Below are 16,055 nucleotides of genomic sequence, written 5' to 3'. Positions count from 1 at the left end.
TAAAATTGTAGCAACAACATTCAATGACTTAATACTTCTGAGAAGGATTGAGTCGATTGCACTGAACTAGGAAACTGGAAAGGTGCAATAAACCAGAAGGCTGTAGTGCCTGGGGAGCAAAAACCTCGCTTCCTAGTATCCTCATCATCATCCAGTGTGTTAGCTTATTGGTATCTGACATCTTCCCATAGTAGATATTGATTAGAACATACTTATTCATACTGAACAATAAAAGTTATACCTATATTCCAGAACTTCTTCATACACTTTAAGACACAAGAAAAACCTTTGTGGAATCTTTCTGTCTCAAACTTGCTAAGAAATAGAACTTAAGCTACCCACTATGCAATCATGCAAGGTCCTAGTCTAAATATTTTCTTTAGTATGGTTCCCTCTCTTCTCAAAATTTTTTGAGAAGGTCCTCCTAAAATTATAGATCCCTTCTATCTTCTCCCAGACCACCAATTTGGTTTTTGCTCTCAACATTCCACAATCCAGCAGGTGCTTCGCATTGTAGACCACACATCCTCATCCTTAGATACTGTATGGACCTTCGTAGATGTGTCACAAGTGTTTAATTGTATGTGTCATGAGGGTCTTCTGTACAAACTCAAGTGAGTCCTTCCAAACACCTTATACTTAATCCTTCACTCCTACCTCATAGGATAATTCTTCCGAGTTTGCCTAGGGGCTAATCCACCTACTGTCCTGTTGGAGAGGGAGTGCAATAGGGCAGTGTGTTTGTACCACTACATCTGACATTCCATCTAACCCTCTACCCCCCTTGCTTTCCCTGTAACCTGTAAACCTGAACATGCAATCACCTCGGAGGAGCTCCAGGCACATCTACAATGAATAGCCAAATGGAGCAAACTTTGGAAGATAAAAATTAATGAAAACAAACACACCCATGTTACATTTACCCTCAGAAGCATAATCCCTTACACAATATTCTTTAACAACATTCATATCCCCAAAACCGACTGTTACGCTACCTTGACACATGCTTACCCTGCAACCGACACATACAAATTCTTCTTGTGAACGTGTGAAGAACTATATGAACTACTTGGATGGAAATCTGACATGGCGACAAAAAACAACAGGCTTCTCCATTCCAGAATCGGTTCACAATTAACTGATGCAATGAGGAGGAGGATACAAAGGAGCAATAATCCACAAGAACTGAAACCTTTTGGCTTATTGTACTTTTTCTAGTTCCTTAGTTCAATTCAATTGACTCTTAAGAAGCAGTTTTCCCTGGATTCCTTTGTAGGTTGTCTCCATTAAGCAGTTATTTCACATTTAAAAATAATACAATTAATTAAGGTTTTTAGTTGAGATAAAAAAGTCAATGGCACGAGCGGGATTCGAACCCACGATCTTTGCTTGACCAATTAATATACTAAGCGGACCACAAAATTAGTGAATTTAATGATTAAAAATGAAGTATACTTCACTAAAGCTCTCCGTGGCCATTTCATTTGTCGTNAGTGCGCTCATCATTGATTATACATAGGTTGAGTCAGTTTTCTCATACAGCTAAACAGCCCTATCAATCCCATGAGTTTTGCCATTTGTTTTACAATAAATGGAAGGGATTCAACTCCAGTTCAAACATCATCTATGTCTTTCTGGTTCATAGTAAAAAATATAAGTTTTATTCGTTTTATTAAATATGATACAATATATAAATACTTTGTATGAAAATCACATTTTATTATCACCAAGTAAGCCATGGAGGCTGTTTCCACTGATTTAAAGGCACGTAAGTAACATTGACTGGTATATTTATCACTGCAAATTTCATGTTGAGCTTTTGTAGAGTTCTTCTAATAATGAAACTAAAAAAAAGAAAATATATATTATTATTATGCTATACATGGTAGTACATAATTGTATTTTACCCGTTCTTTCCTAACAAAAATGTAGCCGGGATCTTAACATGCAGGCCGCTATCATCGTCGATCATTTCAGTGTAAAATTCTTCACTGTCGACATTATCCGCTATGATTACAGCCTTTGCACCTGCTTTTTCGGCATATGAAGTCTTGCTCAAAAACGAGCAACTGCTGCAATTTGTAAAGTGAGCGTGTGAAATCGAATATGTGTTGATGCTGGTTGTTGGTCTGCAAGAGGTAACTTAGGTCCATCTTCACTTGCGGGTACGCTGAACTCAAACACGTTTCGGCATTGTGCCATCTTCAGTGAGAACACAGAAACATGTTTGAATAGTGCAACAAACCGTTGAGTGAAGATGGACTCAATAATTGACCCAGTTTAGGTTCAGCATGAATCAAATACACAAATTGCTTAAAAATGAAAAGGGATATTGCCAATTTTGTAGCGTTTACTTTTCCTCCATTTTTAATTTATTTTTTATTGTAAATTGCATTAAAATTTATTAGAAATTATTGTTTTTACTGAAAGAAAATGTAATAAAGAGATTTTGAAAAATAACAAAATAAAAGGTTGGACACAATAATTTTTTTTTAAATAAGACCTTGTATAATATCCGCTGTTAGCTAAAACCTCAAGGCACTGTTTGTTATACTGTTAATAAGTTTGTCACTAATTTCATAAGAAATTTCACTCCATAAATGTTACAACACTGCACTCAGTTGTTCCAGGTCAACTGGCTGCAGATTGTGATCGAAAAGCTTTCTCTGCAAAGCATTCCGCGTGTGCTCAATGGGATTGAGGTCTGGGGACTAAATTTCCAGGTTTTCTGAACATTGATGAACAACTCTGCCTCTATGAAGTCTGGCATTGTCATCCAGAAATTGAAAATCCCTGCCAATGAGATCCCTCGTTTGAAGGATGTTAGATAACTTCTTGGACATAATGGTCAGGGGTGAGGTTGCCTTCAACTCGTTTGTCCTCCAGTAATAATATAATAATAATTTCACTAATTTCATGGTCCGCTTGACCAATTAATTCATTACAATTAATTAAGGTTTTTAGTTGAAAAATGGCAAAAAGGAGGGAAAACTCATAAGGTGGTGTTGAGATAGGAAGTTGATGTCCAAGTGGATCGAGGTCACGATAGCTCAAGTGGTAGAGCAGCGGCGTAACTAGCCGAAGATCGTGGGTTCGAATCCCGCTCGTGCCATTAACTAATTTTTTTTCATCTCAACTAAAAACCTTAATTAATAATAATAATACTTTATTGCAAAAAAGAAAAGTTATAAACATTACATAATATATAATTTAAAGTAAAATTACGTCATGGAGGGTCCGTCTGCCGGAGGTCGATTTTCATTTGACTTAAATTTTTGGTCGACACAGAGAAAAAAGTACAAAAGAAAAAAAGAAAAAACAATTAATCCTTAAATAAATATTACAATTGATAATTTAATTTTTAATAATTACATTAATTACTAACATACATTATAAACAATAATTTTTGTTCTTTGTTTATTTTACAACAAGTATAGATATATAAATTATTTGGGCCAGCAATTTAGAATGACAAGGCTTTAAAATCTTCAAAAATTAAATTGTAATATTAACTCTTGGTGATAGTGCCAGGCATGGCGAGCATATTTGATTAAATTTTTGTAATCATTAAGCAGTAAGTCAATAACCTGTGTCACATTCAATTTAGCAAAATTTAGATGCAGAAGCCGAATCTCTGATAGGATAGTGCATTTTGCAATAAAATGTACTATGTCTTCTTGAACCTGGTCATTGCATAATGAACAAATCACATTTTCTCTAGCCCGAAAAGGTGCACCATTGAGATAAAGGAGGTCCCCTCTGATTTTGAATATCCACCTTAACTCGACCAATGACAAACCTTTAGACCTGTCCTTAGATAGGTTAAACATATTAAAATCATTTTGGTAAAGTTCCTTATAGAATAGAAAGCGCGAGGTTGATCTGACTTGTTCACGAAGTTCTTCACTGAAATTGACACTCAGTTTTGTTATAATTTCCTTAAACTGCAATCATTCAATCATTCAAGTTATTTATAGAAAATGATGAGTCACATGATAGATCCCTACACATGCTATTCCAACGTTCAAACCACAATGCACCACGACTAACGACTTCCAGGGCTACTATTTTGGAAATACGGTAATCAGGATGTTTCAAGAGTTTAAAGATATAATTAAAATGAAGTTTGAAGGTATATAAAAAAAAAAACTGGTCAACTTTAGTCTCTAAATAAATCATAAAATTCAGGGTGGTTTTGGGAAGGGCAAATAACTTTCTAATGAAAAAACGTTGAGTTTTTCAAGCTGTCCTCCAGTACACTGTCTCCTCCAAACTGGGGCATTGCATGCATCCCTCATTCTCAGTAGACTCTTTGGGGCCTGCTATCACTGTACAGACAGAAACTTGACACATCAGTAAACGTAACAGCAATCCAATTGGTGTTCTCTTCTACGAACTCGCTGAACGATATTCTTCTAAGTTGCTGTTGCTGTACGCCGACTCAACGGGGCATACGATGTGAAGCCAACTTCTCAGACATGATTTCGAATCATTTATGTTAATAAAGGCCTTGCCAAAACATCTTGTACTTCACTTAGGATCTGGCAGGCACTAAGGAAAGAGTTCGACCTTACAGCAATGATAATATTTCTGTCCTCCTTTAGCATTGTAATGCTCTGAGATCCTATTGGCACTTCCAGTCTCTCGGAATCCTAAAGCCCGGGAGAACATGCTCTGAGAAACGCCAACTGCCTCTGCGATATCCACTTCCCGGTGACCTCGATGACTCATTCCCACAATAATATTGCGAATGTCTGGTTCTTTCCATGGTTAAAAAGAATACAATTTGATTTGAAAAAAGATGTTTGTTTACAAAATAAGTAATCTTCGTATTTTCTATTCTTAAGTAAATTTGTTATTAAAATGAGGATAACATTTGATTGTTTTTGGTTTGTATTTTCTATTTTGTTTTATCCAGCTAACAATAATATATTGGTTGATTTAGTTGAAATTAAAGTGTGGTGTTTAGTGACTGTTAGTCAATGATTATTCGGAGATTGTGAGATGCGGTCTGGTGTGACGTAGGTTTCAGAAAAACATTTTCTTTACCGTGCCAATGTTTCGATCTTTACAATTAATTAAGGTTTTTAGTTGAGATGAAAAAGTTAATGGCACGAGCGGCATTCGAACCCACGATCTTCGGCAAGAAACGCCGCTGCTCTACCACTTGAGCTATCGAGACCTCGATCCACTTGGACATCAACTTCCTATCTCAACCCCACCTTTTTGAATTTTCCCTCCTTTTTGCCATATTTGAAATGTCGTGTAATCGGATTGGATTCCCGACGACAAATGAAATGGCCACGGAGAGCTTTAGTGAAGTGTACTTCATTTTAATTCATTAAATTCACTAATTTTGTGGTCCGCTTGACCAATTAATACATTACAATTAATTGAGGTTTTTAGTTGACATGAAAAATGGCAAAAAGGAGGGAAAACTCATAAGGTGGGGTTGAGATAGGAAGTTGATGTCCGAGTGGATCGAGTTACGATAGCTCAAGTGGTAGAGCAGCGGCGTATCTAGCTGGAGATCATGGGTTCGAATCCCTCTCGTGCCATTAACTTTTTTTCATCTCAACTAAAAACCTTAATTAATTGACCATATTAATAATTCCAATTAATTATTATTCTTTTTATCTAAGATTTTTCATCTCAACCACTCAACCAAAAACCTTAGATAAAAAGAATAATTAATTGGAATATATATTAATATTCAAGATGTTTTGTTAAAATTTTCAGTTTTACAAATTCTACTCATTTAATTTGGTTTTACTGCAATGCAAATCTGTGCATAGATTTATGTGATTAAGCTTAATCTTGAATAATGATTTCTTTTTTATTATATTACAGCTTATGAAATTTGATACATCTCAAAGGTTGAAAAGTGGTTTTCTTTTAATTCAATAGGATGATTTAAACGATTTATAAATGCATGATGAGAATGTACAAAAAAGGTTTTTATAAATAAATGAACTCTTACCCCCTTTCAATCAAAGCGACATTTCCGTAAACATAGTCCACATTTATGATTTGTGAACAACCATTTGCTGGCTCTACAGGAACCAATTTTATTTTGTTAGATTGCAAGGCAGGAGTCTAGAAGCATAAGTTTTTTTTATTTATTTGTACATGTTTTTCAATGTGTCTTCTTTAAGGCTTACTTACAAAAGGAGCGCCAAAATTTTTGGCCGGACGGGTTCTGTAAGTGTATCTCAAGCTCTCTGGTTCCAATATTTCAAAAAATATATCTTCGCCTATAATTTCAAGGTTACTACCTCCGTTCCATTTAGAGTCGAAATCTTCTAAAAACAAATTAAATATAACTGTTTAATATTATTATATTTTAGATATGTACCTGAAAGTGTAACTATTCAAGGTTTTTCCGTTATCGCTTAATTTTTAAATTTAGAAAATTCGAAGGATGTTTGAGTACAAAATTGATTGAACCTGATCATCCTAACCTGCTCAGAATCTCACCAGTTTTGTCTGTCGGATGTGTTTTATCCTTTTTCAGTGGTTAGACTGTTATTTTGTCGTTTGCTAAAAAACTTATACACAATTAAAGATGAGATGATGTATGGACCAGCTTGTTGAACAACTTGAGTAAAAGGATCTTCAGTGAAGTCACAACACCGGTTGTTGTGAGGTGTTGTGACCTCACTGGAGATCCTTTTACTCATTATACACAATTGATAAAATAACGGATACACCTATCGGTAAAAATAGGGAAATGCTGAAACATGTCTGACAGACATAGGTATCGACAATAAGCAGACCATAGGATGACCTCTGATCATGCATGTTGCACTTTAACAGGAATTAAAAAAATAAAATTATATTATCACATAGTTATTGCCAAGTGTAATTTTGAGGCTATACATCCAAGTTACTGGCTCTTCTCGATTAAGCTTTATTTTTTTCTATTGCTAGATTAATTAATGTACTGTCACACAGTACCCAAGGCTTAGCACTGCCACTAAACCGAGGCTCATGAGACCAGGTCTCATACACAATCTCACCAGTGAGGACCCGGGGTTCGCCTTACAAGGTTCCTGACCCCAAGGTCACTCCTAGCGAGCAAAAACAGGCCTGGACCAGTCTGAGAGTAAGCTGAAGTCAATAGTAGGGTAGTCTAAAGTTTTCAGTTTAGAATGAGTAGTCAAGACTAAGACCCAAAATCAGATTCAGAGTCAGAGTCAGATGCCCTGACACCCATCAATATTGATCAGTGGTGGAGTCTTCCCGAGGAGTTTGTAGGAGAGCCTCTAGCGATCCACCGCCTTCAAGACCGATACCTCCACAACGAGAAGTCTGTATACTTGGAAATAAAACATTGTAAGTCATAGGTGTCACCCCTTAAACTGGAACACTTATTCCATTAAGCTCTCTTTCCTGTACAAAACTACTTTACGTCTTTAGGTTGTTATCCCAGGGGACAAGACAATACGATTAAAATTTCAGGTCAAACAAGTTTCAATTATTTAAGTATATATATATTATACCACCAAGAGATAAGAACAGTCAAAATTAAAATAATAAGTTCAAACAGCTTTATGCACTCTATTAATCAGGAAAATATGTATAAGCGACTTTTCAGTTCTGAGAATTTGTTAATTGGTACATAATGGATTGAGTTTTATAAAATGATGAACCAGTAGCTTCATTGTATCCAATTCTCCTGGTCAACAAATCAATAACACATACAGAAACCCACCTGACAGATAATCGAGGAAACAACCCAACTACAAATTTATTAATAGTTAAATTAACATAATACGGCTGGGGGTTTAGTTAAAAACAATCAGGAGCAAAAATAAAAGAAATCAAATGTTTAAATATAGTTTATAAAATAAATTTTTGCAAGATGTAACAAATGTATCAAAATATTTTTCTTTATAATTCTGAACAGGTATAAAAATATTTAAAAAATCTGAAAATTATTATTTTAAAAAATATGAAGAAGGTACAGTCGACGGCTGGCCTAATGGAACCCTCCTGAATCCGATGGCCGGCTTCTTTGGCTGCTTCTTAATAGGCTTCTGTTCCGTATTTTTCTTCTCCTCTTTTTCTTTAATCTCTCCATTTCCTGTTAGATTGGGCGTAGTGTTTTCACTTTCTTCCGGAATTATAGGGGTTTGGTGTTGGTCGAGGTGTGATATGCTTGGAGTCGGGGGTTGTAACTGGGTCGAACCGACTGAAGCGATTGGAGTCACAGCAGGCGCCCTGGAAGTAAAAGGCACTCGTGGAATTGTCGTTTCCGTACCGAACCTAGAGTAAGGAGTGGACGTGGTCCCTGGGCTTGTACTCAACGGCTTGGACTGTTCTGTCAACCTTCTATTCAACCAATCTATTATTCTCTCGTTGTCTTTAATCTTTTTCTCTTTTGTTTCTATTAAATCTCTTAATTCAGATATAGTCGTTTTCAGAGACAACTCAGTTTCTGTGTTCGATGTTATCTTTTTTTCTAAATTTTTATTCGCTTCTTCAAGCCTCGTGATTGTTTTTAAATGCGATTCTACGACTTTTTCCTGTTCGAGAGCGATTGTAGTCCTCATTTGCATTTTTGAATTTATCACTGCTAACTCTTTCTGCATTTTTGTTATAATTTCATTCGCCTTGACTAACTCATCTGATAAATTTTGCAAAGATAACTGCTTTCTTTGTATATTTTTATCTTTTTCTGTAATAACATCTTCTAAGCGGGTTTTCTGGTCGTTGGCGACGTTGAGAAGTTCTTGCTGTTTTGACATTAGAATAGTTTTGTCTTTCAACTCTTGCTCCAAGACGGCAATTTTTGTTTTTAAAGTATGGATTACTTTCTCACGCTCGTGGTTTTCACTTTCTTGCTTAGTGGCGTGTTTTCTAGTCGAAGAGAGATCATTTCTTATAGTAATGAGTTCTTTCTCGAGTTGTTCCAACCTTCTCGCCTGGTCGGATATCGTCAAATCGGAAGTGCCTCGTTTTTCCAGTAAGATCTGGTTTTCCAACCTCAGCCTGGATAAATCGGCGTCTCGGTCTTTAACCATCGTTTGATACTTCTCTTCGATTTCTGCCTTTTCCCTCTGCGACCTTATCTGCCAGTCGAGTTGACTTTTTCTGAACTTCTCCGTCTCTTCTGTAATCTCCTTGGTCGATTCGGCTTTAAAGGCGATCTTATCCTCTCTCCACTGTTCCTGGACTTGGTGGAGCTTTTCCTCCGTGGACTGGAGTTGCTTCGACTTGTGCTGCAGTTGCGATTCTAAACTACTGATCAGTTTTTCAGCTTTAGAATTGTGATCTTTAAGGTGTTTGATCTTTTTCAACATGAGATTCTTGATGTCGCTGTCGTTCCCGGGCTGGATCTGCAGCGTAAGGTGGCATAGGTGTTTGAAGTTGTTGGCTTCGACAATTTTTAAATAAGTGTGCAGATTGTCTTTCCTTTCTTCTTCTAGGATAAGATGAAATTTGGAATCGTGTCCTTCCTCTTGGCTGCATTGCTCGAGCAATCTTATCACCTGCGATGGGAAATTGTCAAAATCGACCAGCAGGCCTTGCAGGGATTTCAACCTCTGGTAGTCGTCCTCGGTCAAAACGAGGGAGTAGAAGAAAAAAGGGTCCTCGTCGTCCGAGACCTGAACGTTCAAAACTTGCTTCGACACTTTGCTGAAACTCGAAGCGAAATCCACGACAATCCTCAAATCCCTGGATCTTTCCTCGGACGATGTGCTTTTTACGAAAAACCTCTGCACTTTCGAGTATAGAGGATCGACGCAGCCGGAATCCTCGCTGTTGAACATTTTTTTATTTTTATTATTTTTTTTCTACCGAGGACAACTAGCGAGTCTCATAATTGAACACGGCAAACCGTCAAACACAAAGCACACAAAGTCACAAACAATAGAGAATAATTATAACCTAGAGACTTACCGAGCAAGTTTGTGCGACATAAATCAATGAGGATTAATATCTCTAATATAACAAAACGAATCTCCATCAGATCTCCTCCTCGTGACTGAGGTCACACATATTAACAATTAAATAAAACGTAAAGTAAATAACAATTTTCTTTCGCCGGTCAAGGCAGAACTTTTTTTTTACCCCACCTTTTCATTCAATAACGTTATAATTAGCGCCTTGGCAACGCTCTCAACACAAAATACGAATTGATTCGTATTTGTCGTTCCAAAAAAATTTACAACGTTTATTTTTCATTACATAAAGAATTCTTAATCCCACTTCTAGCAATTTTGTTTAAACAGTTGTTTCGCTTTTATCAATTATGACACCGTGGCTTTACTGCCATTCTCTTCTTCCTTACATTTTTATTTTTCATTCCTACATTCACAATACAGAAAAAAATTAAAATTCAACACTGAAAAAAAATATGACATAAATAATTAAAATTCCTTAACTCATGAAAAAGTTAAAATTTCAATTTGTGCATAGTCCTAAAGGGAATCCATTGGTGATATCTAAACAACAGTAATCCATTTAAACAACCAGGAACCAACTTTTCATCAATGGTACTTCAAATTATTAAAATACATTGATATTTGATTTCAATGTTTAGCTTTTCACCAATGGCACTTTAAATAATTAAAGCAAATTGATTTGATTGTTTAAAAGTATACGAAAATAGTCGTTTTTATTTAATTAGTTATGCATGTTGTGTGAGACTTAAAAACGAATTGATTTTATTTTAGCAGAAGCGAGCTAGATTTATTTGTATAATCTATTAAATCCATTTCTGTAAATAATTTCTAAATTTCATCATTTCATGGTTCATGGTTTTGTTATGCATAGGTTTAAATTTGTAAAATATCCACTGATGAGTACAAATCTCTAAATTTTATCTGCACAGGACTGTTCATGGTTTTTTTATGCATAGGTTTAAATTTGTAAAAATGTCCATTGATGAGTACAAATCTCTAAATTTCATCTGCAGAGTATTGTTCACGGTTTTCTTATACATGGGTTTAAATTTGTAAAAATGTTCACTGATGAATACAAAGCCATCAAGGACAATAATTTATAGTTCTTCCTTACTTGGCATATTTTTCTTTCTAGCTATTCACCAATGGTACTTTAAAAAATTAAAACAAATTGATTTGATTTTCTAAAAGTATAATAAAAAAGTAGTTTTTATTTTGCAAGTTATGCATGTTGTATGAGCTATAAAAATTGTCATTTCTGTAAATAATCTCTAAATTTCATCTGCAGAGGATTGTTCATGGTTTTCTTATACGAAGGTTCAAATTTGTGAAAAATATCCACCGATGAGTACAAATCTCTAAATTTCATCTGCAGAGGATTGTTTACGGTTTTCTTATATGTAGGTTCAAATTTGTGAAAAATGTCCACCGATGTGTACAAATCCATCAAGGACGACAATTTATAGTTCTTCCTTACTTGGCATATTTTTCTTTCTAGCTTTTCACCAATGGTGCATTAAATAATTAAAACAAATTGATTTTATAGTCTAAAAGTATAATAAAATAGTAGATTTTATTTAGCAAGTTGTGCATGTTGTGTAAGCCATTAAAAATTTTACTTTCTGTAAATAATCTCTAAGATTCATCTGCACAGGATTTTTTTAAAATTTATTTATTTATTTTTATATACAGAATTTGGTAATAGACATTTTTTAATGTTTTATTTGTACAACTAAACCTATTTTGGTATGCAAAGCATGAATAAACCTAAATACCTTAAAATTTATGGGCGATGCATTAATTTTATTTATCAGGTAATTTTTACAATTTAAAAACAGGAGATATCGCTAAAACCATTGAAATATTCAGGAGCAATGTTTCCACACTGGTATTTTAAATAATAGAAAATAATTGATTTTACAACATTAAAGGTTGAAAAAAGTAGATTTATTTATTTTTAATTATTCTCGCATTGATTTTTTTACAATTCTCTTATATAAATGATGCAACAAATTACGGAATGAATAAACTATTGTTTTAATTTGAAAAGACAAAGTATTACTTTTTCTAAAATACTAAAACAATGAAGTGTAATCATTTATAAGGAAAATTACTTTTAGAAGATAAACTACTAACTTGTAATTTGGTCATTACCAAGAATTTTGGTTTCCCTGCAAAATACACACGGGAGATGCCCGAATGCCGAAACACGTCTGACAGACCAATTCCGTGAGAACAAGCAGACCTGGATGATTGGTAATGACAAAATTGCAGGTTCATCACCCGCAAGTTTCTACTTTTTAGGACTACTTTCAATATATATTGTGATTTAAACATCTAATATTTACCATACCAATACCAATCAATTGCCAAAGGTTGGTGGATTTAATAATCACAATTGTCAGAGTAAGTAATGCAATGCCTGTCATACTGGAGGGCTTAATGTTCAACTACCGACTTATCTGCATGAAATATCCAGTCCATGTTAAAATGGACTAGGGATTATGAGATGCAATTTTTTCATATTAGCCATGGACTATGTCTGGATTCAAACCAAGAACCACTAGTATGGCAAATACTACGTTAACCACTTACCACCCAGTCCCCCAATTCTCAGTGTATATTCATTAGACAATTTTAGTTCTAATCACATATTTGCAGTTAAAGAGGTAATAAAAATTAGTGAGTTAAAAAATAATGAACTCATTTGACTAAATTACATTTCATCAAGAGGTTTACATATAAAAAGGAAAAAATACTGGTGTGTACCCATGGTCATCCAAAAGTTGTACCAAAATGGGTGCTGCAACAGTTTAGGCACTGGCACGGAGCTTATTACTGTGAGGAAAAGGTCCTGAGTTCAAATCCAGTAGCCCTACATTCGAACCCGACATATTTACAAATGTTTTTTGTTTTTTTTCAAAAACACCGGCACCCCGAGGGTTGATAAAAAAACAAAAAAACAACAACCAAAATGTGGTACAATCCATACGCTTGTCACCAATAATGACAGATTAACAAAAGACATAATAGGCAAGTTAATAGATCAAATTTTGGAAATAGTGTTAAGTCCAACACACAGTCAAAAATGAATTTTTTAACATTAAACTCAAAATAGCAATTTAAAAATAAACTTCTATTTTCTGACAATAAGTTACCCATTAAAAAAAAATATTTTTAAGTCTTCATAAATAAATCAATTCCTTCTAAAATCTTCAAAGGTTTCTCGCTAAGAGCGAAATTTTTCCATTGGGTCTGCATGGAGATGGACCTGCAGTTTCGTCATTTTTGTCTGCCTATTCTCTAAGGTTCTAGAAATATGTTTGAATGAACAAACTAGCAAGAATAGGGATACCGGAATGATCAGAAATTACCGAACTACATACGTTTTTACACATACATGATGTTCACACTTTAACCAATAAGTTTGAATAACGACGAAGAGCGTGAAATTTTGGATATACTCTGTATCACGGATGGTCCTTCCAGAAGCACATTATCATTAAACATGTTCTACATAAATAAACTTTAGACTTAAGTTTTTTAATACTTTTTCGTCAAACTTTACTTGGCTTTTTAAAACACTATAATAATTGGGATATTAATCAGGTTAGGTGAAATTTCAAACCAATTTTTTAAATTAGAGATTAGCTTGTAATTTATTTATTTAATCAAAAATAAATTAATTTAGGGTCCAAAGAAGAAGGTGGGAAAGGCTAGCAAGGGGGGAAGAGGATCTGGCGGGATCATCGATGGCGTTCCTATGACGGAAATGCCGAGAGAACATCTCGAGAAGTACACACTTAGGATCAGGGATGAACTCGAACGTGAACGAGAGGAGAGAAACTTTTTTCAGCTGGAACGAGATAAAATCAGGACATTTTGGGAGATTACAAGACAGCAGCAAGAAGAAAACAAAGCTGAACTGAGGTTATCGGATTGGCAATAAAAAGTTTTCTTAATGTTGATTTCTTATTGAATTGTTTTGTTTTTAGAAATAAAGACCGTGCTTTGGAAGAAGCAGAAGAAAAACATCAGACGGAATTGAAAGAATTTAATGAAAAAGTTAAACATCTTATGTACGAACATCAATGCCATCTCACTGAAGTGAAAGTAATGAAATTTTTATTTTTTGTTTAACACTTGCAAGTAAATAAGTAAATGAAACAGTTCAATTTAGGCTGAAAGCATGGTTTCTCTTAGAATGGCACAAGAGGAATACCAGAAACAAGAAGCTCGTCTCAATCAAGAAAAGGAAGAACTGCAGAAAAAAATTGTTGATGAGCAGTTAACCCACGAGGAGAAAATAAGAGAGATTTATCTTGTAATTAGAAACAAACAAACATTAATTTCCTCATAAAAAAACTCTCGATTTGCAGAAACACACGGAAGAGGTGTATGGAATCAGAGAAGAATTTATGGAGAAAATAAAAGAGATGGCGATAAAAGCAGAAGAGAGAGTCGAAAAAATCAGGGAGCATTTTTCTCTCAAAAATAAAATGGAATTGGCCGAGACTGAAGAAAGAAAGAATACAATTATCGACAAACTCAACACAAGCCATAAAGTCGCACTTTTAGAACTGAAAACATACTACACAGGAGTAATCGACAACAACTTAGCAGTAATAACTGCGATGAAGGTTGGTTTTCTACTCAAACGAGTGCATGAATCTTATTTACAAGAATATATTTTAATGGTTTAAAATTGTTTGTTTTAAAGGAAGAAATGGGAGATGTAATGAAACAAAATGAGGGGTTGAAGGAAAGTATGACCAAAGTGCTAGATGAAAATAAGAAGCTTGCTAAACCTCTTGAAGAAGCTAAAGCGAGAGTTGCAGAACTGGAAAAACAGCTAATTGACAATAAAAAAGACAAAATCTCTTTGAAGGTATATAATTTGTATTCATATAAATTGTTGTCATTAATTTTTAATATTTTTCTTATTTTAGAATGTTCATAAAAGATATGCTAAAATTTGTAAAGACCTGGAAGATGTGACTTTACAAAGGGATTCTTATGAGATGCAAATTGAAAAGGTGAAATATGCCCTACTCTAAATTATTTCTTTTGAAAATTCCTGAATTTTTTTCATTTTTAAAATTGGCAGGTCGAAGAACAGCTAGAAGAGATGACTAAAAAATATACAACGGCGCTATCAGAAATCCAAAAGAAAAATGGTATTCAGGTGAACATATTCGAGAAAAAGATCACGGACCTTGAAGATGAACTTGAAAAGAAGGAGATCTCCATGGCTCAGCTCATAGCAGAAGCTAACATCGAACCAAGCGCTGTTAACAATGCCAATAAAAAAATCCAGGTATAAAATTTTTAAAAATAAGTTTTATTATAATTGCACTGATATTAATAAATTTTAAAGGCAATAATGGCAAAACGAGCGAAAAAAATTGAAATGCTCCAACTTGAGATTAACAGGGTGGCCAAAGCGCACAACGATTTGATTTTGGATTTCAAGAACAAGGCGGCAATATTCGATATACCTGAAGAAGCAATCGCTTACGACTTTTACAGATTAAATCTTAATCAATTTGATTCTTAAAATTTAATCTAATGTGCAATTTGTGTTGGGTTGTTCACTGAGCTTTTTTATCTCTTAAATATCTTTCTCACGGGTGAAATAATAAACCATAAATTAATCTTACAAATAATTTTTAAAATATATTTTTTGAAATTATGAGTAATTATAAACCTTTTATTCATTAATTGACAAATTCCAAATAAATTGTAAGGTAAAATAATTGTTTTTAATAATTTTAAAAAATAGATAGAGAGAGAAGTTTTAAATTGGAAATTATATATAAATTAGATGAGTTTCAAAAGACCAGTGCAAATTTGAAGGGCCAAGTGATCATATGCGATAAAAATACAGACTGATCACCTTGCAGATTTCATTGCATGGTTTCACGATGATTTCAATATTGACATGATCAGTATATGCTTTACCATTCAGTATTTTAATGATTATTAGCTTTTGACTGACAATTGATCAGCCAAGGTTTTTCCCACGTAAAATTGATGAATGTTCATTTTTTTTACCACTGTTTGAAGGTGTGGATAAAAATTCTGCACAAAGATGGCAATGTAGTTGAAATAAGTTGATAGAAAATTATAAATTTCAAAAAATAA

General features: G+C 34.2%; 3 protein-coding genes across 4 annotated transcripts; 1 reads left to right on the top strand and 2 right to left on the bottom strand.

Moving 5' to 3' along the window:
• Positions 1-1,638: 1,638 nt before the first annotated feature.
• Positions 1,639-10,219, bottom strand: LOC106661939 (PRADC1-like protein). 2 transcript variants are annotated; one of them, XM_014385705.2, is made up of 5 exons: positions 9,907-10,219; positions 6,166-6,299; positions 5,981-6,096; positions 1,908-2,072; positions 1,639-1,844 (listed from the first exon to the last, which is right to left on the bottom strand). In XM_014385705.2, the coding sequence occupies exons 1-5, from the start codon at positions 9,971-9,973 to the stop codon at positions 1,724-1,726; spliced, it is 603 nt and encodes a 200-aa protein (XP_014241191.1). In that variant the 5' UTR covers positions 9,974-10,219; the 3' UTR covers positions 1,639-1,723. The 2 variants fall into 2 exon arrangements, with proteins under 2 accessions (XP_014241191.1, XP_014241190.1); XM_014385704.2 differs by having other exon boundaries at positions 6,166-6,302; positions 9,907-10,215.
• LOC106661938 (spindle assembly abnormal protein 6 homolog) lies at positions 7,887-9,900 on the bottom strand. The gene has a single exon (XM_014385703.2). The coding sequence runs from the start codon at positions 9,774-9,776 to the stop codon at positions 7,941-7,943; it is 1,836 nt and encodes a 611-aa protein (XP_014241189.1). The 5' UTR covers positions 9,777-9,900; the 3' UTR covers positions 7,887-7,940.
• A 163-nt stretch (positions 10,220-10,382) lies between the features above and the next one.
• Positions 10,383-15,544, top strand: LOC106673671 (growth arrest-specific protein 8). Its single transcript, XM_024225445.1, has 9 exons — positions 10,383-10,502; positions 13,603-13,841; positions 13,907-14,024; positions 14,092-14,235; positions 14,291-14,551; positions 14,632-14,799; positions 14,861-14,947; positions 15,019-15,228; positions 15,289-15,544. Exons 1-9 carry the CDS (start codon positions 10,500-10,502, stop codon positions 15,466-15,468), a joined length of 1,410 nt encoding a protein of 469 aa, XP_024081213.1. The 5' UTR covers positions 10,383-10,499; the 3' UTR covers positions 15,469-15,544.
• Positions 15,545-16,055: the final 511 nt, after the last annotated feature.

The sequence above is a fragment of the Cimex lectularius genome, unplaced genomic scaffold (genome assembly GCF_000648675.2).
Source record: "Cimex lectularius strain Harlan isolate CLEC.00 unplaced genomic scaffold, Clec_2.1 scaffold29, whole genome shotgun sequence".
Lineage (NCBI taxonomy): Eukaryota > Metazoa > Arthropoda > Insecta > Hemiptera > Cimicidae > Cimex > Cimex lectularius.
This window is presented reverse-complemented; position numbering and strand designations above follow the sequence as displayed.